Below are 23,008 nucleotides of genomic sequence, written 5' to 3'. Positions count from 1 at the left end.
ATTCTAAATCATTCAGTGTTTTTCCATATGAAGCCTTTATTTATCACATCTGCAAACCTTTCTGTCGTTTCTCATCAAATCCAACCTCAATTCAAAATCCAGTTTAATCTTTATCTTTCTTCCTATGAATGAAGTGGTATTGGTGAAGGGATGTTTTTGAAATGTAGTGTCTGGGTTTGAAAAATGCATATTCAAATCTTGCCTGTGATGTGTGCTGTACAGGAAAACATGTAGGTTATTTTCTGTGTGTGTGAATGGGAGTGTGTGTGAGAGAGCTTGTGTGTGCACTCGTGTGAATGTCAGCATTCAACTGTTTTCACAACTTTTCGTAAATAAAGAAATACAACCGCATTGTTTTTCAGATTTTTTGTTGTCACTCAGAATTATTTGTTTCACTTACCAGCACAGTGCCTGATATATGAGTGCTTGATGCCTAAATAACCATAAATGAAATATAGTGGCTCAGTAAAAAGAAATGTAAATATTAATTAGATAAATAAAAAAGTTGAATGATATTTTTTTATACTTTGTTTTTAATTTAATTTACTATTCAATGAATTATTACTATTAAATGTGTTATCAAATGTATTATTATTTAGTTTTAATAATATTTTACTTTCACCTTTTTTCTTTTTACTGCCCTGGCGCTTCCTGGTTGGCTGAAAATACGGACACATCACGAAACTTTCGTTTTACGTTGCATGTCGCAAGCGTTGATGGGAAGTGTAGTACAAAGCTAACAGCTGCTGCGCTATACGTGGCGTCGATGGTGTTTGCCGTTTACTACATTACCCAGCATCCACCAGGAGCCGTGCAACGTTGACGTGTATTTTGTTGGTGGTCCAAAAAACTTCCTTTGGAGCCTCATCCACTTGTCAAAGCTGGACATCATTTAAGCGCAGCTTGAACATTTTTTTAAACGACATTTTGTGAATTTTAAGCGGCGGGTGACTTCGCAACAGTGTGTGACGATGTCCGGGGAAATTTCTATGATTGGTAAGTTGCATGACAGCACATTTTTCCCGGTAATTAACCGGTGACTGGATGCTAACATATGAGCTAACTGGTTTGGTCCACCTGTAATACGCGTGTTGTCACCGGTCCACAGGTTCGGTGATCCTGGCCCTGTTCCTGGCTGGTTACCTGGGCCAGCAGTACCTACCGCCCCCCAAACCGAAAGTGATCGGCCTGGATCTGGGCACCACCTTCTGCTCTGTCGGCGTCTTCCACCCGGGCAGCGGCGATGTGGAGGTGATAGCGGATGAAGAGGGGAGGAAGAGCATCCCCAGCGCCGTCTCATTCACCGCCACTGCGGTGCTGGCCGGTCATGAAGCCGTGGACCTGGCAGACAGCAACCCTCAAAACACCATCTACGATGCCAAGAGATTCATCGGGAAGATATTTGAGCCGGAGGTCCTGCAGCAGGAGAGTGCTCGGTACCCGTTCAAGGTGCGTCACTCTGGGGCTGCTTTAGCTGTGAACTACTTTGACTGTTGTTTGATATTTCTGTGGTGGATCACTCATGTCTCCTCTATGTGGCAGACAGGTCTACCCATCAGCTGTAGGGGGTGCTTTTCTTTTATCTAATTATTATTTGAGGGGAATGAATTGACCAGTCCTGTATTTGTAGTTTCTTTATTACTTTTTTTTAACTTTTCATCAGGGTGCATTTGTAGTTTCACACACATGTGGGAAAATAAGTGATCTCGCAGTCCAAATAATGACAGCTATTAGGCAGTTTGAATAATATTTTAATATATATTTTGGAACCTACTGGCAGTAAACAATATGTATATTCTGAGTGTAAGCATGCCCTCCATGTAAAATGACTTAATAGAGGCATGTGTCAATCAGAACCATCATTTAGACTCATAATGCCTTTATTAAATACAATAATATATATATATATATATGTGTATATATATATATATCTCAGCATAAAAGCATCAACTTACAAACTGTCGTCAGTGACTCATTAACTGGACTTAGCTCTACAATATTTGCTCTGTTTTCTCACCTGTCTCCATCCTCACTTACACTTTCTTTGCCCCTCTTCCAGGTGATGAACAATAACGGAAGTGCAGAGTTTCAGATCTCCACCAACCATACCTTCACTGTGAGCCCAGAGTTCATCGGCTCCAGGCTGCTGCTGAAGATGAAGAAGATGGCCGAGCGGCAGCTGGGTGTGCCCATCCAGAAAGCTGTCATCTCAGTGCCCGCAGAGTTTGACGAGAGACAGAGGAACTACACCGCCAGGGCCGCCAACCTCGCTGGTCAGTTCTCTCTTTATTTCAAGCTGACGCTGGGTGTCCTAGTGGGTCGTTTGCACATCAGGCACCTGGGTTTAAAAACTCCCTGGGATGTTTGTTGCATGTCATCTCCCCCTGTCTCACACAATGGCAGAAAAATATTTAATACTTTATTAAGTTTGTGCAAAACCAATAATTTTGTTTTCATGAAGCAACTAATGACCAATGTCGGACGTAGAAACATTGATGGTAGTTATTTAGTTTACTTTTCTGTATCAGTTTTATTTGTTTTAATCTATCAGCTAACTTTGTATTGTTCCTTTTAAGGATTGTCTGTTGTTGTGTTTTACTTTGTGTATTTGTGCAGACACAGCCTGCCCCTGGTATACTTTGATATATTTCATCTTAGATCTGTAATAGCCTTTCTTCTCCGAAACCATTAATATACAAGCTGCTCACACTGCATTAGTAATACATCTGGCATATATTCTACATTCTTTCCCTTGTGTTGCAGGTCTGGAGATCCTGCGTGTGATCAATGAGCCCACGGCTGCAGCCATGGCCTACGGCCTGCACAAGGTGGATGTGTTCAACGTGCTGGTGGTGGACCTCGGGGGAGGAACCCTGGATGTTTCTCTGCTCAACAAACAGGGAGGCATGTTCCTCACCAGGGCCATGGCAGGTAATGTGATTCACTGCTTCAGTAATAGGAGATGGGAGGTGATATGAGTCCACTGTTGTCTGAAGAAGGAGCTGAAAAAAGCTTAAAATATCACTTTATTCAGTGCTCTCCTCTTCATGATTGAAGTGGGTTCAGCAGTTGAAAATAATATGGGGTCAGAACTTTCACCTGGATTCACCTGTTCTGATTCACAGAAAGAGCGTGTGACTAATGTCTGTCCAGACGATAATCTGGTTTAATTTGACCGTTTGTGTGAATTAGAAGGGAACAGTGCCCTAATCTTAAATGGAATGTATTTTTCGACAGGGAATAACAAGCTGGGAGGTCAAGACTTCAGCCAGAGGTTGCTCCAGTACACCACAGAACGAGTCCGACAGGAGTTTGGCGTCCCACCCACTCTCAAAGAGGACATCCACCGTCTCCGACAGGCCGTGGAAGCCGCCAAGATCAACCTCACCCTCCAACCCAGCGTCACCATCAGGGTGCCCCTGCACCTTCACACGCACGACAGCTCCGAGGCACCCGAAGGCTCCGCTCCCGCTCCAGTTCTCTTCCAGGCTGTGATCACTCGCGAGCTGTTTGAGGAGCTCAACGAGGACCTCTTCCAGAAGATCCTGGCTCCCATTGAGACCGTGTTGACTGAGGGCCACCTGGAGAAAGAGGACGTGGATGAGATCGTTCTGGTCGGAGGGTCCACCAGGATACCGCGGATCAGACGGCTGATCAGCGACTACTTTGGGAAGGAGCCCAACACGTCAGTGGACCCCGACCTGGCTGTGGTTACAGGTGTGGCCATTCAGGCCGGCATCATGGGCGGCTCCTGGCCTTTACAAGTGAGTGCCATAGAAATCCCCAACAGACACCTGCGCAAGACGAACTTCAGCTAATCTTCATCAGGGTTATTTATTAAGATGAAAGGGATGCCACAGACTTGCCCCTGATCTCTAACTGTTTCACGCTTCTCTCATGTGCACCATTCAAAATCTGCTGAAGTGAGAAAAAATGAATGAAGACATGCAAGATACTCAGGGTTTCTCATCTTATGCTTTCTTGCCTGTGAAAGGTGGTGGCAGCAGAAAAATAAGTAACTGATAACAGAAGTGAACAGAACAGCTTCAGCAGAAATAACCCAGTGAGATACTGATGAAATGTCCTCTCTCATGTATCCACTGATCATCCAGCTTCATCGATGATGCTTATTCATGGTACTTTAGCAGTGTTCAATTCAGGGAACAACTTTTAAAGGACTTAAAGACTAACCAGTACATCTACAGCTATTTATTTATTTATTCCCCCTAACTGTGTGTGTGTGTGTGTGTGTGTGTGTGTGTGTGTGTGTGTGTGTGTGTGTGTGTGTGTGTGTGTGTGTGTGTGTGTGTGTGTGTGTTGAAGGTTGACACATCATGTGCTTGTGCCTGTTTAGAAAGCTGCTATATTGTTTGAAGTGCAGAGGTGAACTGCTGCAAGCTAGTGGTTCCATCAGAGGCCCTTGTCCAGGTCCCTGTAAGGCTTTGCATGGTGTCCCAGAGATGATTTAATGTCCACTGAAATCACGAGGGAGACCTCAGTGTTAAGATGTAGTTATGCACAATTCATTTCAAACAAATTCACTGCAATATAGAGCACTCATCAATAAGGAGTTCTGGTGAGATGCAGAGTCTCCAGCCATTAGATGAAGGTGCATGTTGGAGAAAGCGGAAAGAGGAGTCGTTCCACTTGTTGGCTAATTTAACTTTTTTTGTGCAATAGTGCAGGCTTTATTTAAAAGGCAGTGACTTAACCTGACTTACAGAGTTAAGTACAACAGCCTGCTTTTGCTGCTGTAGGTGAAGGTCAAGTAGAGAAGGTCAAGTCTGGTAGTCCCACAGGAGGACCAAAGCATTGCTTACTGGTGCCTTGGTGTGTTTGACATGGAGAAATGTGTTCCTCTCATGTCCAGGATGTTTGATGAACCTGACATATGGTTTGTGGCTGTCAGGGTTCCTAAAATATGACAGATTTTGTTTAATAATGTAGTGTTAAGAAAATGTGTTTCTCCTGCTGGACAGCAGGCTGCTTATTGTACATCCAGTCTGAGAGTTGATTTCCATTTCTTGTGTCTTTGGAAAACAATCTCAACTCACAAGTTACTTACATTCCTTTAAAAACAAAATTTTGCCAAATGTCATTCATGAGTAGGTGTATTTATTTTTTTCAAATGTGGAATTTCTCATGTCGGAACTGCGATCTTGATGTAATGGAGCCTTTTAAGGCTATGCTGTTTGCCTTTGATACTGTACTAATCATGTATTGGTCCCTATTGAAATAGGGAGGGGGGGGGGGGAACCTGAGACTAAGATCTATTTTTATATCACCTGTTTTACTCACTGTCAGTCTAACCACCTCAAAAAAATGACAAGGACGTTTAACTGTTGCGGCCTGCTTTTCAGCCAATTAAAATTCAATTTCTCAACTTCTTCACTGTCTGTTTATTTTGAAGAAAAGTCAAACTATAGGTCCATTTTGTGGACACTAAAGCCTCTTCTTGCCACTTATGTGGACAAACATGATCGTTCACATGACTTCAGCAGGAGTCAGAAATGTTTGACAACTGCAAAGCTGAGAGAAATGCTTTTTCACACCTTGTTAAAGTAAGAAAGGCTACAGATCTCCTGTGAGAATGGCTTCCTTCATTTGATTCCTGTAGGCTGAAAAAAACAAAACAAAACTTCACAACAAATAAGACGGACCAAAACAATACTAGAAAACTCCTGTGTTAGATTTTTAATGTTTACTTTTGAGGCACAGAAATACCCAAAGAAAGAAAAGAAACACAAAAGGCAATCAGTTTCTTGACCCTGTTGTGATACCTGGAGCGTCCCTTCAATTAGCTTAGAGCTTTATTTTCACATTTAGCACCCACCTTATTTCCCTTACAGCATTCAGTTTGATACCAGCAACCAACATTTAGATGCATTGTGTTTGTCAACACTAAAACACCACAGATTTAACTGCAATTCAGACTATTGCTATTGTAATTACTCAACTCTTCATCACCGTAACAAGTCTTAGCTGGCTGGAGCATCTCACACACTGGTTCACCTTTTATTTACATCAACACACTCAACATAGCACTGCACACTGTAACAAATATGTACCCAGCCTGAATACACACAATACACATCTTAAAAAAAAAAAAAAAAAAAAATCCAAACACATTCACATTAACCATAAAAAGACAGCACAAAATGTTCACCCCCCCCAAACCATTTTCACCAGTTCTTCTGGTGGCACTGGGAGCACAGCTCACACACACATCAGTTGATATGATCATTACAGTTATATGTACTGGTCAAAAGTAAGGGGGGAGGGGGGAGGGGGCATTCAGCCTCTATCAAAATAATTATCTTACATACACCATGTGAATATTTCACTTGGAGGAGAAGGCAGGACTCCTGTAAACAGCTTGTTTGTGTTTTTTTTGTTTTTCTCTTTAAATATAAATATTAATATTAGTACTACTATGAACAACAGCACAGCGGAGTGCTGACAGAAGGCAGGAGCACAATGAGCTGTTAGCGCTTAGCCGCATGCTGCAATAAAGCCTTGTAAAAAGCCTTGTTAAAAAGAAATTCATCTGCTAAGAGAAGAATATCACGTAGAGTGGTTAAAAACAAGGAACAGTTTTGGAGAATTAGCTTAAAATAAAGAATCTGGAAACATCTTCGAAAAGAAGCAGGCATTGGTAACTCAGAGGGGCCTCTCGGACATTTAGATGTGAGAAAGGAGGCCGCAGATTTGGCGAATCCCATTAATAAAAAGTGCGTGTAGTCCTGTGTGATATACAGTATGTCTGACAGGCAAAAAACTATTTACAGAATGTACACAAAGCAACTGGGTGGTTGTTTTTTCTCAGTCAGATGCAGCAGTCTTTCAGTTAATCAGTAGGACAGAGGAGGGGGACAGACTTCACGCCGAGTAAAACAGGAATGATGTGAACACCGAGTGTCGTCGTCTCAGTGTCGTCGTCTCAGTCTCTTCAGCAGATTCACACAGTCCCAATCACTGGCTAATGCCCTGATTGGTGTAGTAGTCGTAGCCATTGTCCACATACAGCTCCTCAGCGCTGCCAACTCCATTCCCTACCTCTGGAGGGCGCCAAAGGATAAAGAAACAGTCAGTGTGCTGTATGACGGCATTATATCACTTCCAAACCACATCAGTTTGCAAGAAAACACTGAAAAAGATGACAAAATAAAGGATAAAAAGGAGTAATTGAGTGCAATTTGAGTTGAAGAAATGAATGGGAAAATGACGAATTCAAACCTCACTGACATGGCTTACCTTTGACCCCCCAGCACTCAAGGCTTTCTAGACAGACTGGGGCGTCTATAAGCTCCCCTACATATGACGTTGTCTCCAGTGGGAAGATTATGGGGGAGGTTTGGTGCATGAAGGGATGGATGGATGAGGGGGAGGAGGGCATAGTGGGCAGAGAAGTGGCAGGTAACGAGGGATGCAATGGATGCATGGAATAAAGGAAGAAGTCACACTGGTGGTAGCATGGACAGGAGGTGGTGCACATCAGGCCGCTACTGGGGTTGACCTTCGACAGGGAAGAGAGGAAGAGGAGGAAGAGGAGGAGCAACACTCAGAGAGATGCATGCTGGGATGGAGTGACATGCTAGCTGGGCACCTGAAACTCAAAGTGGCTCATTCCTCATTATGAAGTTAAATGTGAGAAACTGTGAGAACACACTACAACACATGCACAGTGTGGGGGTCTTACCAGAGAAGATAAGTTTCTCCTTCATGACGTTGATGTCTCTGCTGGACCTCCTGACTGCGGCGCTCAGCATGATCTGTTCAGGGTTGTAGCTGCGCATACCGCTCATCCGATACCTGTGGGTGTCACATGTTCGGGTCAGAGGTCTTCTCGAGACAATAACGATGTCACTAAATACTGCTGCCTCCGCTCTCTGTACGTGGTACAGTCAAAAAACAGTCAAGTTTTGGTCCATAGACGGATAACATTTATATTTTTAGAAGGAAGTATGGAGTTAGTGTACACACCTAGCTCTGATTCATGGGACTACTTTCTTTGAGAAAACCTGTTCCTCAATTGCAGCTACAGTTTGTTTGATCTGGCGATTTGTTTAAAGGAGACTCGCTCTCAAAATCAAAAGCTTAAATGCAGTATGAGGAAGTCAGTTTAGGCCGGAACAAAACAACACAGTTGCTTCTTATCGTATCAAAGTGTGTCTTTAAGATGAAAACCAAAATATGGGTACTACTTTCTGATAAGGCACCCTTTATCAAGTGTTTATGTTGTAATTACCGGCTTTATTAATGGTTAATAAAAAAAAGTATTTACTAATACTTCTGTTATAAGCCATTAGTGAAGAAATCTTCTGTCGCCAGGTTGTGAAAAATCCCATTGGCTGGTGTTTATCCTTTCTATTTGATAAGTAGTTATAAATGTTGGTAATCCATGAATAAATACTTAATAATTTGTTAATGAATGAATTTTGGTCCAAATGTTCTGCAGCCCTTTTTACAGAGGGGAAGTAGTCATAGGGTCTAATCAATCAAAGAAATTCTTCACAACCTGGCAACCCTAAAGTTGTTTTTATTAATGGCTTATAACTGAGCCTAATTAAGCATTATTAAATGACTTATTACCCTTTAAAAAAAGCTATTAGTTACAACTTGGAAACCCCTATTAGAAAGCGGTATGAAAATCCTCATTGCACTGTGCTGCAAATAACAAAATGTTTATTTTTCAATAGAACTAATAAAAGTTATTTATGTTTTCCCTGCAGTCGTTGTATAACTCTCAAAAAACGGAATTAATAATTAGTAAATATAATTAAGATCGTGTTCATCTAATGAACACTTGTTAGACGATCACGCCCTAGCTTTTAGCTTTGTACATCAGCATCCTTGCTTTAATGAAAACAGCCTTGATGTCAATTAACTTAACTGGAAAGCATTAGTCACAATGAACTGCGACTAATGCAGAGACGCATTTAGAAACAGAAATGCAAACAAGCGAGCTGTTAGTTCTCCAGCATCAATAAAAGCCAATACTGAGGCACTTCCCCTGATGAATGCAGATCCGTACTTTATTTTGGACATTTATGGGTTTGGCTTAATAAAATGGATAATAAACGTTAAATCTTATTTTGTGCAGCGTGGGTGGAAAGCATTCATTGTATTTAGCCCACAGGGATAAAGACGTGAGCTCCTCCCTCGAGAGGAAAGTGGCAGCAGTGCAGTACAACGATTCAGGTGAGATGGAGAGAAGTGAGAGAGAGAAAATAAATATAGAAAGACAGCAGAAGTAAGGTGGAGAGAAAATTTGGATGTCATAATAAGGAGAGCGACAAAAAGAAAAATAGAGAAAGAATGGAAAAAAGATAGAAATCAAATGAATGCATCAAACTAAAGAACGATGGATAAAGAGAGTGACAGAGAGAGAAGGTGAAAGGAGAGAAGACTTCGGGTCAGAAGAGGTGACCCAGTTACCTGATCATGTGATAGCTGAGAGAAGATGCCAGAATGCAGCAGAGGAGGAGAAGAGCATGCACATCAGGCAGAGGAGAGAGGACGAGGAAGAGGCGGAAGGACAAAAAAGGACAAAAGGAGGCGGGAGACAAGAGAGGTCAGTTTAGAAGCCAGCAGAAGCTACTGAAGAGCTCGGCTAAGCAGAGCAAACCCGCATCAGACCGTTTAACAAAAAAAAAAAAAAAAAAAATCACTGCCCTCCATCCCAGACGACAGGAGGACAGGCCATCTGTCTCTGGAGTTGTCACACAAACAAACAAAACCACACTCTCCAACAGAGGGACAGAAATCCTGGAGCAGCGTGAAGGGTTTACGCATTTTAGCAAAGAGGCGACACGCTCATAACAAAGTACATCTTCTCTGCCATCACTGAGGAGCAAGGGGGAGAGAACAGCACAAGAACATCATAGCAGCTCATGAAACCACATGACACATAAATATCCTTAAATGAATCATTTTGTTCAGCCTTTCCTTTGATGGTCATTATTGGCACAATCATTAAAAAAAAGGAACAAAGGAACAGCCTAAATATGTATGAGCTGACATTTTAATTATGTGTTACAGAGATGTCTACTGAGTTAAAGTGCGTCACATTGAACGCGAGATGTAAGTGAAGGGTGCTTGTTAATTAATAGTGATTAGTGATATAAACTCATGTGTGTTTGGGTGTGGAAGACAACAGGAGAGACTAAATAAGGACAGTGTTTACTTTCCTCTTCATACACCAGCAGAAAAGTGGAGAAGCATTAACTCTTGTGTAAGAACTTACTATAATGATTTGACAGCACTTTTAACACAGAGTGACTGTACTTACTTCTGGAAAATGAATATTCCTATGACTACAGCAAAGGAGATGAGGTCTGCAGACACCCACATCAGGCAGTATTTATCTGGTCTCTGGAAAAATACACACACACGCACACGCACACACACACACACACACACACACACACACACACACACACACACACACACACACGGTAAATCTAGGTTTCGCCCTCAACGAGCTTATGCCAGGGTCCACCACTGGGTGGAGCTACATGTCAGCAATAGTCTTTTAAGCCAGCAGCTAAATCCAAACTGTCTTGTACAATACTTCTGCAAATAAACTCACACTTTTATTATACATCCTCTATAAATAAAATGTATTTAAAGTCATTTAAATTGGGAAATGCACGAATTTAGCACTTCTTTCAGCAGACAATGCACTTTAACACAATTCTTAACATTGTCATGTACAGTAACATAACAAGGAAAAACCTGATATTCACTTTCATTGTCCTTAACAACATCCAATGGCAGATTTCACTTGACTTAGAGTCACAGTTCAAACTAACTGACAGCATTGCAGATGTCCCGGCTGCCTGAACTATCCCTGAACCACAGCAGGGGGGCCGGGGTCACGTCCACATGTTGTCATGCGGAGTTCCCATATGGTTGCACAGACGGGGAGACTAGCCTGGCACGCTGTAAGGCGAGTGAAACTATACCAGAGAGGCACAGTGTGGGTGCTACCCTTGTTGAGAGGTTTCAGTACACGACTGAACTACAAAAGCATGAGTCATACACTACAGGGTACACTACAGAGAGTCATACATTACAGGGTACACTACAGAGATGATGCTCGTCTTTTCTATTTTGCTGGGACCTCAGTTGAGTGTTACAAAGAGGATTGCATGCTCAGTGCAGGAAATGAACAGACTAGATGAGTTCAGTTGAAAGCTAGACTCCCTTGTTGATATCACCTGTTAGTTTAGTCATGCAGAGGAGATGCAGCTGAAGGAGAGGAGACAGTTTGTCATCTAATATCATCTACACTAATTCAACCTATAGCCAGTTTTACATTTCTTTTCAAAAAGCTGTTACCAAGCAGATGTTTTCCAGGCTGGTAGGTACAGTAGAGTGGGCACATAGAGAGACTATGGCTGAACAGAAAAGGGAAAAAACAAAGCCAAACTTTACAAAGAAAGCCAGAAAGAAAAAAAAAAGAGAGACATTTTGCAAACAACAGTGTTTGATTGCAAAGTGATGCCTGAGAAGTTCCATGCAAAGAAGAAGAAAACACTGTATAGTCATGCGTCCTTACCATGAGCCAGATGGGGTAAGGCACCTTATTGAGGATATGTGGAGCCTCTGAGGACACTGAAGACACCCCGCTGCACCAGAGCACTGAGTACAGCCAGGGCTCGTTGATGGTGTAAAGGGTGAGGTTGATGTTGCTCTCGGAGAAGTCTCTGAAAGCAATCACACACATTCAGACACGCCATCGCATATAAATCCATGTGTTAAGGTGCCAACCTGATAACATATCAGGTTTGTGTGTGTGTGTGTGTGTGTGTGTGTGTGTGTGTGTGTGTGTGTGTGTGTGTGTGTGTGTGTGTTCCTACCTGATTTCCCATGTGCTGGCCTGGTTGTATCTGAGCAGCAGCCTGCTGATGCCGAACTGATGGAGACTTTGAGGAGTCCATTTCTCCACTGAGGTCTGGATCAGACCGGGTGCCAGCTGTCTCACCTGAGCTCTGTGTTCATCTGGAGTCCACATCACCTACACACAACACAATACACAGGACTACAGTTACACTCGTCTAAAAGAGACTGTGTGTCATTAGCATTAATGAAGTGCATAAAATATGCTCAGAATACATAGCCAGACATCATGCTGTGGAGAGGACTAAACACGATGCAGACTGGGTCTATCTAAGTGTTAAATTCCTATGTACTTACCAGGTTCTGAGGAACCCCAGATTGCTGCACAGCCTGCAGTGTATCATTGATCCAGCTGTGGTAGCAGGGATGCTCCGGAGGTGGTCTCCGAAGCCTGAAAACCACTGTGCTGTTATGATAGGAAGCCAGCTTTAGAAGCTGCTCCAGGCTGCACACACTCTGGTTGGCAATCAGATCCTTCTCGTGGGGGGACAGGGTGTGCACCGTCCAGAAGGGGTCATCCTGAAACACAGGGACAGAACAACACAAGGATGAAGATCACAGGTTAAGGAAGGGTGTAATATCACTGGTTTTACTGTTTAAAATACAATTACTGCACAGCAATACCATTCAAATACATATATATGCATTCATAATCCTAAGAGTTGCTTTGAATAACAGCATCCATCCACGTGTTATGTAGGACAACGCCTACGGGAAATAAAAGCTATGGAATATTTTTCCTTATTGCCTTCACATCCTTTCTCGCTTCACTGCTCTCTCGCTCCCTGTAAAAGCACACAGGAGAAGAAGATCAGATGCTTCTTATGGTCTTCACTTTACTGACTAATATACGCTTTAGCTTCATATTTTTATGTCACTTTTGATTACCCAATCAGGACAGACGTTTGGGCGTATAGAAATCAGAGTATGACAGTGAATTGTCATAACTACACACAATGTAATGCAATCTCCAGCCACAATGTGCACACATGCAATGTTAGTAGACTGGGGCGGAGAGTGGAGAAAACAATTCAGATTCAAACAAATACTGACATATCAGAGGCATAACCGCCAACTGTCTTTGAACAGCAATCTGACCTCATAAAATACAAGCTTCAGAGGAACATATTTTACAATTTTTTAAAATGCAAAATGAGCTTAAACTTCCTTTAGAAACAGAATGTATACATTTAGAAATCTACAGATTAAAAGAAACACTTGCCATAGCAGTTTTTGAGCAACTAGAAAAATATAGAGAACAAATACTTGACTGGAGGGTATTGTAGAAAGTAGCACAGTGCACAAAAGGCCATGCATCTACATCACTGCATCTTGCACCAAATCTACACAGATTCTCTTCCTTAATAACAGAATATGAAGATAAATGCATTTACGCAATCTGCAGGTAATGGCTAAACAAGTATATAACAATGGAATAGATCATTTCTCCATTTCTTGTAGACGGTGCAATATCATGCAGGAAAGAATAACTGGGTACTAGAACAAATGGTATTTCTACAAGTGTTCTCATCCTGTTTGGCCCACTAGTCTCGTACATCAAGCAGGTTGAAACAAACAAGTATTTTGAAGCACGAGTTCATCCTGATCCACTCTGCATACAGGAGAGCATCTCTAAAGCATTAATGGATTTAGATGAAACCAGAGGATGTCATGAAGGACAGCTGAGCGAGGACACGTACTGTAGAGTACTTGTGACTCAATGGGCTGATGACCTTTATCACATTATCACACGACTGCACCACGTCACGCCGTCAAATAAAGCTGAAATGGCTTCAAAAGTCCTCAGCAGCAACCACGACGTACCTTGAGGAACCACTGTCCTGCGTTGAGCTGCTGCAGGTCTGTCCAGTTGAAGTGTGAGGCGTCATCCAACTGTCTGTCTGGAAAAACCTTCTCTACGTCTGTGGTCCTCTGCAGGGTGCGGTCATGCATCAGGAAAGGCACTCCATCCACACTAATAATCAGAGAGCAGTTTCTAATATTCTGCATTATACAGTGGGTAGAGAGAATCCCTGATGCTGATCGGCCAGAGGGTGGTTACAGAGAACTGCATGCTGATGTGTGCTCATGGTTGGGCAGCAGTGCTCATCTGTATAATTTTCTATAACCTCGCTGACATCATACAAAAGAGGAGTTTTATTCTAATGACTCAACTACATTTTTATAATAAATTCAAATTGAGCGGCCGTCAAAAAAAGGACTCAAAAAAGGATCACCAAGGTAATTTTCTGTAGCTCGTGCTTGGCAGAAGAATAAAAGCTCTAAAAATGACAGAAGATAAGAGCTGAAGAGACATGAGCTGGTTGGAGGGTAAACTCTTGAGATCACGTCAAGAGAGAAGGAGAGCAGAGGAGACAAACACAAGAGTTTGGCCCAGTTGTGAGTTATTTTTTTGAAAATGCTGCTGCTCAATATTTGAATACCAAATGACTTCCTTTTCTTTTAGTTCACATCAGCATGATATGCAGTAGAAACAAAGTAAAAAGAAAAAGCCTTCCCATTTCTCAATATTTGCTATTCAAATTCTTGGCTGAAAAATAATGCATTTCCTGTGTGGATGTGTGTGTGTGAGAATGGTTCAATTCTGAAATATATTCATCTGGAGTAAAAAAAAAAAAGAATCTTTATACAAAGTTCATCAGTAAAAGTACTGTAATGATGAACTGTGTGTGTGTTTGTGTGTCTGGTCTGCTGCAGGAGTCTCGCTGTCGCTGGCTGTCATCAAGTCTAATTACTCAGCACAGTCAGGAGCTCACCTGTCAGCGGCCTGCACCAATCACACACCCATTCACCTCTCTCAGGACTGCACAGTGAACACACACACACACACACACACACACACACACACACACACACACACACACACACACACACACACACACACACACACACACACACACACACACACACACACACACACACACACACACACACACACACACACACACACACACACACACACAAGCTGGTTGCTAATACAGGAAAATAGTTTAATTAAGATAATTACAATGAAAGACTAATCAACAGTAACCTTAAACACACTACACTACAAAATAAAGCCCCAACCGACAAACACACACCCTGCACCAGCAAGGCAACACTCCCCACCACCACACAATCACTGCACATGCATGAGTAGACATGTACACCCACTATGCACCACAATCCATGGCCCCTACAGTATCTACCCTCTTTCTTCCTCCAAGTGTCTCAGCCTGTCACCTCTCATCATGTTGCTGATGTCATGCCTCCATCTACCGCCTGCTGATAGGCTGATCTGCTGTGGCGTTGCTGTAGCCTGTTCGATGCTATAGTCCTGTGACTATTGTAGTTAGTATCCCAAGTTTGTCTTTATGTTGTTATTAACTTGTTTATCATGTTGAAAGTTGATATTACTGCTTTGCTTTATTCTCTTTGAAGACAATAATTTGTTAAGACCACAAAAACATTACTTATATTTTTTCATAGACCTCATGATCCACATATTCCACTATAATACATAAACAATGAACTGTAGATACGGATATCATTTTGATAATTCACCTTTTCCAGGTGAGTCCAGTGTGAGCTTAACTATTGGTATTAAGATGTATGGAGTAATGTTTTCATAATCTATGAAAAGAATCCAAATAGCAAGGCAGAATCTAGACGGAGACTACATAACCCTTCATTTGTTTGGCTTCGTCATTCTGCTGTATTGATCGTCCGTGTGTGTATGTGTGTGTGTACCTGATAGCCACGTCAGCCTCCAACCCAGTGACGTTCATCTGCAGAGCTCGCTGGAAAGACCACAGTGTGTTCTCTGGAGCAAGCTGGAAACACACACACACACACACACACACACACACACACACACACACACACACACACACACACACACACACAGTATAGACAAACACACAGTCATTACATGTAGTCCTATAACAATTACCTAATAGTTGGCTTTACTGGAAGCCCTACTACTGTTGAGGAAAACAATTACTGACTAAATATTAGATGAACATAAATTACAATTAATTATCAAGTAGGTTATGTTACAAAGTCAAAAATAAACATTCATGTGGTTGTTTGCGTGTATGCATGTGAAAATAGACTCCTTCCTCTGAACACAAAGGAATGCCATGTAATGAAAACTGGCAGTGTTGTGGAGAGGTCTTTAACTCTTCAAGCCAAGGTTATTATCAATAACAAGTCAATAGGTTAAACATCACTTACTAGACAAGCACCTTCCTATGAGACCCTGTGAGTAAAGCTGATGACTGGGAACCACAGGATAGGAATGATGCTGTAATCAATAAAGAGTCCTTCTGGGAAACTGAGTCTGAGTTTTCTCATAGCCTCGCAGAGCCACTCCTAATTTTAGATTCCACTGCGAGGATCGATCGCTTTACACAAATACCACAAAAAGGAGGGTGTGTTTTGTGTGAGTAACTGTTATGAAAAACAAGGAATCCACCTTCCAAGAGTTGCACAATAATGAGGCAGATATCGTGCCAAGCACATAAATCCTTCTTCAGGTAACATTTAGAAGCAATAACATGAATCCAAGCACATCAATCAAATCTAAAAAGCAAAAATGTGCTTTGGTTTGCATAAGTCATATCTTAATGTGGCCATTGGATGCATACTTAACCAACAGGCTCTAACAGGCTTTTTAACACTGTAGTAAGGTCTAAAATCGTATCCGTGAGAGAGATGGAATAACTGAAAACAGCTGAAGAGACAGCAGTAAATCTGACAACCGATTCCTTCACATCAAGCTGTCAAGTCAACAAGTCTTCGTCTTTGCCGAGCAGAGCTCCACAAAATCCAGCAGAAAATATAACCCTGTCATACATCAGGCAGTGAGAGCTCCAGGTTCTCACTGGCTTATGTTTGTGGACTATTTTCAGTTGCACGACCACAAGGTCATTAATAGACTAGAATAGCCTTGGGGAGTGCAGGAGAAGATGAATGAATGAAAAACAAGGGAAACAAATACCTATGCAGGCCAGCACAGTTTTCCTCTGCCTTTTCCAAATCAGAATCAAGTGGTCCTTGACACTCTGGGTTAAACACTCTGAGTGGCTGAGTGTCATCCATATTGCTGAGGTTAGGGGTTTGACCCTTTGTCAAGCCAATATCAGGCAGCTAAAAGTGTATGGCAGTGTGAGAGCAGTATTTTTTTTGTTTAAAGTGGCTTGTTTCATATTTCCACATTCTGATTTGATGATAGAGGCCAGCTGACTCACCATGGGGGCTCCCTGGTGGCCAATGACATCAGGGCGTTGCTTAAGGGTGGTGGGGTCCATGATGCAGGGGGAGGTGATGCGTAGAGGCACCACGTAGAGTCCCAGTAACACACTGAGATACAGCAGCACAACCACCACCTGGAGCACTGGCAGAAGACAGACGATAATATATCCATGATATAATTACAGAAGTGGAAGGAATATTTAGAGACAAGAGTTAGATCAGAAGATGGATACCACCTTCACGTCTGTATGGTAAAAACTACAGCCACCAGCCAGTTATCTTAGCTTAGCATAAAGACCGGAAACAGGGTGAACAGTTAGTTTAGCTCTGTCCCAAGACCAAACCCAGCTTACCAGCATCTCTAAAGCTCACAAATTAACACATTACATCTTGTTTGTTTGATCTGTACAAAAAGAATACATACAAATTTGTATTGCTTACCATCTCTCTATCTACTTTTCATACATATAGATGTAAATATATAATAATAGATAATAGAGGATAATTGCCATGGTGAAATGTATTTTTGCATTAATGACTTTGCTGTTAGGAGCTTCACCTGTGTGATAGGTTACTAAAGCAGTTCAAATGCCCAGGTAGTTTCTCTCTTTTAGTAAACATCCTAAGCATGGACATACATAAACTAATTAAAGCCACAGAACTGATATTCATGAGAAAATGGTGATTTTAAATATTTTATGTTTTGATTTCTACCCAAGAGAATATTTTTGGCGATCTTTAGTTTTCAAAAGAGATGTGTGACGCAAGTAGTTGCTGTGAATGTGGGTAATGTTCAGTACCATTTATGGCTACGCACAGTGGCCAACAACACTGACATCAGGGGCCAAGGAGACACAATTTCTCCTGCATCCACCTCAGTGTAAGGCAGCGATGAAGGCCGCAAGTGCACACACACACAACCACACACAGGGGAATGTATTGGTTTCAAGGTCAGCACCGGGGTGGGGTTGAGTAGACAACTCTTGTTACACACAGGAGACTCACAGCCTACACACACACACGTGCACACACACACACACACTTTGGTATTCAGACTCCTCCGTGCATTACAGCAGAGATGCTTAAGTGTGAGTAATCTGACCAAGACCTTCCCACCTCATCAAGTCTCTCCCAAAGCAGAACCTAAAATGTAGCTAAGGACTAAACATCCCTTTTATTAGGTTTCCTTTTATCTCACAGTACAAAAGGACAACCCGCCTTGTCCAAAATGAGGACATAAAAAAGACAGTTATGTAAATCACTGGAAGTAAATTGTCTGATTTATATGACAGACAGACTGCATTTACAATAATTCCTATTTCTATCGGACTATAATTTCCTCAGAAAATATAAAACTGGTACATTAATGACACTTTCAAGTCTATTCACTCCTGTTCTATTCAACAGACACCAATGGCAGCGAGAGTTAGGATACACACTAATACAGTAACACACACACACTAATCCTCAGAACGAGTCCTGTACTCGAGGAGAAAACAATCCAAGGTGTCCTGGCTTGAAAACATCACATGAGCCCGTAGGAATGTTCGTTATCTCCGACACCCTGGGTGGAGGTCCTGGCCTCTGTCTACATAGTGTTAATCATTCACCACTCTTAATGTGCATGTGTGCGTGCGTGAGGCAGACGGTTACATCGGGGTAAAAGGAACTTGTATTCTTTGCTGCAGAAGTGAACATACTTGTTTTTTCTGAGCGGGCGACCTGTCCAGCCACAATCCAAGACAGCGCTGTGACCGCAGCAAGAGCCCCAATGTGCAGGAACGGACCTGTGGCCTGGACAGAGATGTGAGAGTAGAGAGGACGAAGACAGGACACGGAGAAAGACAGGATATAGAGAAAAAATTAAGAGGTAAGGGAAAGAGAATTTGTAACATTACTCACACATAACAGCTATCATTTGTAGAAGTGTTCAGTTTTAATGACATCAATTTCACTAGAATTGACCGTCCACTCAATCACACAGGGACACAGTAATTATAAGCTTTTCACAACTCCTTGGATATCGTTTAGCTGTTTATTGTTAGCAGGATAAATGCAGATTGAGTGTCAGTAAATGCAGTTTAAATCATTACACTTCCCCCCATACAGCTACATGTTAAATATGGAAATATAATCAAAACATAACTCATATAAATATATGATGTGTATGCATAGTAGCTGTTGCCATGCAGCTGTGACTGATGTAGATACTGGTATTTGAATATCAGAATGATACCAGGCTCAAACAGGTATCCGTGAACTTTGAGAGAAACGAGATATAAAGAGATTCTGCGAGTCTTTAAACAGTCGATCCTGGACTTCCTTATCCAGGTAAAAGTGGTTCTCTTAATTATCTTAATTATTTTAAGCCCACAAACCAATGGTCAGAGTCTAGGTTGTCATGTAGAAATAACAGACTCCACACGGTGTGTCACATCACTCAGTTTAAGTACTCAAACTCAGCATCAGCAGTGATGTCAAACCATCAACTGTGGCTTTGGGGCTTTCCTGTGTTTCAGTCTGCTGACCTGCAGGGAGATGGGGATGACGTCCCACTCTTGCCCCCATGTTTGATTGACAGATATCACCCCAACAATGGTGGTGAGCAGAGCAGCAGTCACTCCTATCTGTGTAGACCAAGGGGGAGAGATACAGATCAAATCAGAGTGGCTGTCACTTTGGATACATACATGTACACACCCACACAAACACACACCACAGAATAACCCCAAATAGCACCCAGCCCTTTCACACCCCAAACACTGTTTGGTCCTTGTATTTGGTTTGCAGATAGCATTTTAGACCAGGTCATTTTCTCGGCTTTCACAACCCTCTTGGGACAACACGATCCAAACTGCAAGTTCAGGACAAGTTCAGCTGATCGGCAATGAATGAGCACACACACACCAAGCAAACATAAGTGTATAAACACACACTACAGGCACTGCAACACAGAGAAAGCTGCATATGTAAAACTCACCCACCCACTTCTTAACTCCCAATTTTCACCACCCCCACACACACACACTAGCACCATTGCTCATCTCATATTTGGCACATTACCTTATGGAGCCAGTGCAAATTCAACTGTTGTCCAAGTGCAATGTGGCAAAGTGCTAAAACCTGGAAAGAGAGAAAAAAAACACAAGAGACACACATATGAGTACAAAAACAAGTCTGCCACCTCGCAGATTTTGACTTGCTCAACATCTCCACGTAAATGGTTACTATGTCTGGTAAACACATGTAAACAATTGAAAAGCTGCTACATTATGATGAACACAACATGTTTAACTCCTCCACAGTGAATATTTGATGTCAGACTGACCATTAAAAATGCAATGTAGGTGAAGCCAGCAGCGGTGGTGGCCAGGATGGGAACAGTGCCATCACTCCACTCCCCAGAGCGGTTGTAGAGGAACCTGCAGGAACAAGAGCGTGAATAACATTTGACATACTGAGAATTCACCTGCATGTTATCATTACTAACTGGTGTGAATGCTTGGGAGAAGTGAGTCTATATGTGTATGTGTGTACCTTTTGTAACATTATTTGCCATTTTTACTTCCTTCAAACCAAACCATGTCTTATAAGTTGACTTTCAATTACGTAACAGCCTGCAAAGGTTGTTATTTGCGGGTTTTCTTTCACAAATAGATAGATATTGTGAATAGACAGGTTATTGTGAGTTTACGGGTCCATTGCATTATCGGTTTACAATGGATCTGCAAGACAGGTAAACAGAGATTTAAAAAACGAGGATATATACAAAATAAAAGCCTTAAACTGCTGTAGACTGTTGGTGTTTCAAAAGGTCGTTGACTTGCATGCAGACACCCATCAAGTCAAAGCTTAATGCTTTATTGTTGCAATAAAACTAACACAGATACAACAAACACAGCAGCCTCAGTGACCCACAGACACTATTCTTGAGCTACAGGGAGAATTCAGACCAAAGCCATTATGTGATTGTCATATTAACAGATGGGTGGCAAATTATTGGCAGCTGGTTTCTGTCTTATGGGGAGCTTCAGTATCGGAAACAGCAGCAAAGGCAACACAGATAACCAGCCTGCATGTAACACAAGAATAAAGACTGACACTGGATGTACCAATTAGACAAGTGCACAAGTGTGTGCATGTGCGTTTTGACATGACAGGCTAGGGCCCATAGCACTAATTACTTTCAAAGCCTTATCAGTGATTCCAGTGGCACAGAGCCACAGCAGGGTCACTTAGTGCTGATGCTCCTAGCCCTCTGTGAATATATTTATACTGCAGATGGACTGGGACACTCCCTGCTGCTAAATCAGTAGAACGCATAAGGGCAGGGATGTGATCTCTGCGATTATCTGTGCAGTCCCTACAAAAAGCAGGAAGGAAAGCAGGAAATGTGCATTAAAAAAAGTAATGGCAGATGTCTGCCCACCAAAATGGACCTCCAAAGATGAATAAACACTAGTGAGGTTGCTGATGAAAGTAGACTGGGGTGGCTGTTAGGGGAACTGAAAGAGGGGGGAGAGGAATATACACAGAGCAAAAGATGTTGAGACAAGATCTATTAAAAATGTAAAAAAGAGAAACAAATCTAAAGGATGAATGAGAGAAGGAAAGGGGGACTGGGTTATCACAGAAAAGCTACATTGGGAAAGGAATGTGAGGAAGAGGTGATGGAAGGAAATGGATGATAATATGAGGAAAAGGTGACATTGTAGAGGTTACTAAGAGCAGGAGGAGAGGGGGAGGGGAAAGGTAGTTGGAGAGGAAGACCAGGCAATGTGACATTATAGGAAAACAGCAGTAACCATTTTGTACTACAGCATGAACATGCTGATCATACATACATAAAATTTTAAATAACACATGTCAAATTTTACCATAAGATTGTAATGTCAACCTACTGTTATTAAAACAAATTTGGGGAAAGAAGGATGCTGAACCTTTGTCCATCAATACATAATCTTATTGTTGTGAATGGTGTTCCATCAATTATTTCTGTTAGTAATTTGACCGTGAGTGCTGTGAGTCAAGTATCTATTTTGAATTTCAGTTTTTGTACGAAATCATGGGATTACTTATGCTTTAAGGATAATCGTGTGTGGGGTTTTGCATTAAAACATGCAATTGAAAACAGATGAATTCTGGTTGTAGGTTTAGAATAAGTACTTATGGTAACTTATAATGTTTTCAGTCACATAAACTTGTGGTCACAAACTAGTGGTCACAAACTAGTGGTCACATAAAAGTGGCACTGGGCTGAGTCATTTACAGAATAGGAAATGTCGGGTGAGCGATCTCTGTTATGTAATGGTGTAATCTGTGGAGGGCTGGGTGGTCTCTGCTCAGATTAAGGCAGAGGACAGATTAAACTGATGATTTAGGAAATCAACAAGCATGGATAGAATTTATTTACAGCCGAAACAATATGGTGACAAGCGTCTGGCTCCAGTTTGACCTGATAACACACAGGAGGACCCAGTTTGGTGGTGTACTTACCAGTTAAACTCATTGTAGTCGTTATGTGCCTCCCACCAGAAGTAGAACCAGACCAGCAGCAGACAGAAGGTAAAGAGGAGGATGAGGGACCACAGCAGCTCCCACTGCGCACACACACACACACACACACACACACACACACACACACACACACACCACACACACACACACACACACACACACACACACACACACACACACACACACAATTAGTCATTTCTCTGGATCCACTATGTTTAATTAGAATTGACAAAAGAAACATGACTTAAGTCCATATTATGATACTAAAAACTCATTCAGTGCTCCACGGCAGGACAATTAATGCAGAGCAGCTCTGAATGCTGCCAAAACA

General features: G+C 42.0%; 2 protein-coding genes across 2 annotated transcripts in view; one reads left to right on the top strand and one right to left on the bottom strand.

Annotated features, from left to right (window-relative positions):
- Positions 1-954: 954 nt before the first annotated feature.
- hspa13 (heat shock protein 70 family, member 13) lies at positions 955-3,818 on the top strand. Its single transcript, XM_070906149.1, has 5 exons — positions 955-996; positions 1,109-1,449; positions 2,060-2,273; positions 2,764-2,931; positions 3,238-3,818. The coding sequence occupies exons 1-5, from the start codon at positions 972-974 to the stop codon at positions 3,816-3,818; spliced, it is 1,329 nt and encodes a 442-aa protein (XP_070762250.1). The 5' UTR covers positions 955-971.
- Positions 3,819-5,679: 1,861 nt separating this feature from the next.
- gdpd5b (glycerophosphodiester phosphodiesterase domain containing 5b) overlaps positions 5,680-23,008 on the bottom strand; it is a 42,631-nt gene continuing 25,302 nt past the window's right edge. Inside the window, exons 3-16 of the mRNA XM_070905630.1 lie at positions 22,657-22,760; positions 20,489-20,582; positions 20,224-20,283; positions 19,689-19,787; positions 18,861-18,954; positions 17,157-17,302; positions 15,655-15,737; positions 13,729-13,879; positions 12,202-12,423; positions 11,865-12,022; positions 11,564-11,711; positions 10,292-10,374; positions 7,700-7,812; positions 5,680-7,058 (exon numbers count right to left, since the gene is read on the bottom strand). Of these exons, the coding sequence (XP_070761731.1) occupies positions 6,973-7,058; positions 7,700-7,812; positions 10,292-10,374; positions 11,564-11,711; positions 11,865-12,022; positions 12,202-12,423; positions 13,729-13,879; positions 15,655-15,737; positions 17,157-17,302; positions 18,861-18,954; positions 19,689-19,787; positions 20,224-20,283; positions 20,489-20,582; positions 22,657-22,760 (1,641 nt within the window). The 3' untranslated portion in view covers positions 5,680-6,972. The remainder of the gene's footprint in view (positions 7,059-7,699; positions 7,813-10,291; positions 10,375-11,563; positions 11,712-11,864; positions 12,023-12,201; positions 12,424-13,728; positions 13,880-15,654; positions 15,738-17,156; positions 17,303-18,860; positions 18,955-19,688; positions 19,788-20,223; positions 20,284-20,488; positions 20,583-22,656; positions 22,761-23,008) is intronic.

Source organism: Enoplosus armatus, chromosome 5 (assembly GCF_043641665.1).
Source record: "Enoplosus armatus isolate fEnoArm2 chromosome 5, fEnoArm2.hap1, whole genome shotgun sequence".
NCBI classification, from domain to species: Eukaryota; Metazoa; Chordata; class Actinopteri; order Centrarchiformes; family Enoplosidae; genus Enoplosus; species Enoplosus armatus.
The sequence above is the reverse complement of the archived record's forward strand: the minus strand, read 5'-3'. Positions and strand labels throughout refer to the sequence as shown.

Excerpts from the sequence above, each read along its gene's own strand:
- hspa13 (XM_070906149.1), top strand. The coding sequence starts at position 972 with ATGTCCGGGGAAATTTCTATGATTG. Across the intron at positions 997-1,108 it reads CGGGGAAATTTCTATGATTG|GTTCGGTGATCCTGGCCCTG; the intron begins GTAAGTTGCATG and ends ACCGGTCCACAG. Across the intron at positions 2,274-2,763 it reads CAGGGCCGCCAACCTCGCTG|GTCTGGAGATCCTGCGTGTG; the intron begins GTCAGTTCTCTC and ends CTTGTGTTGCAG.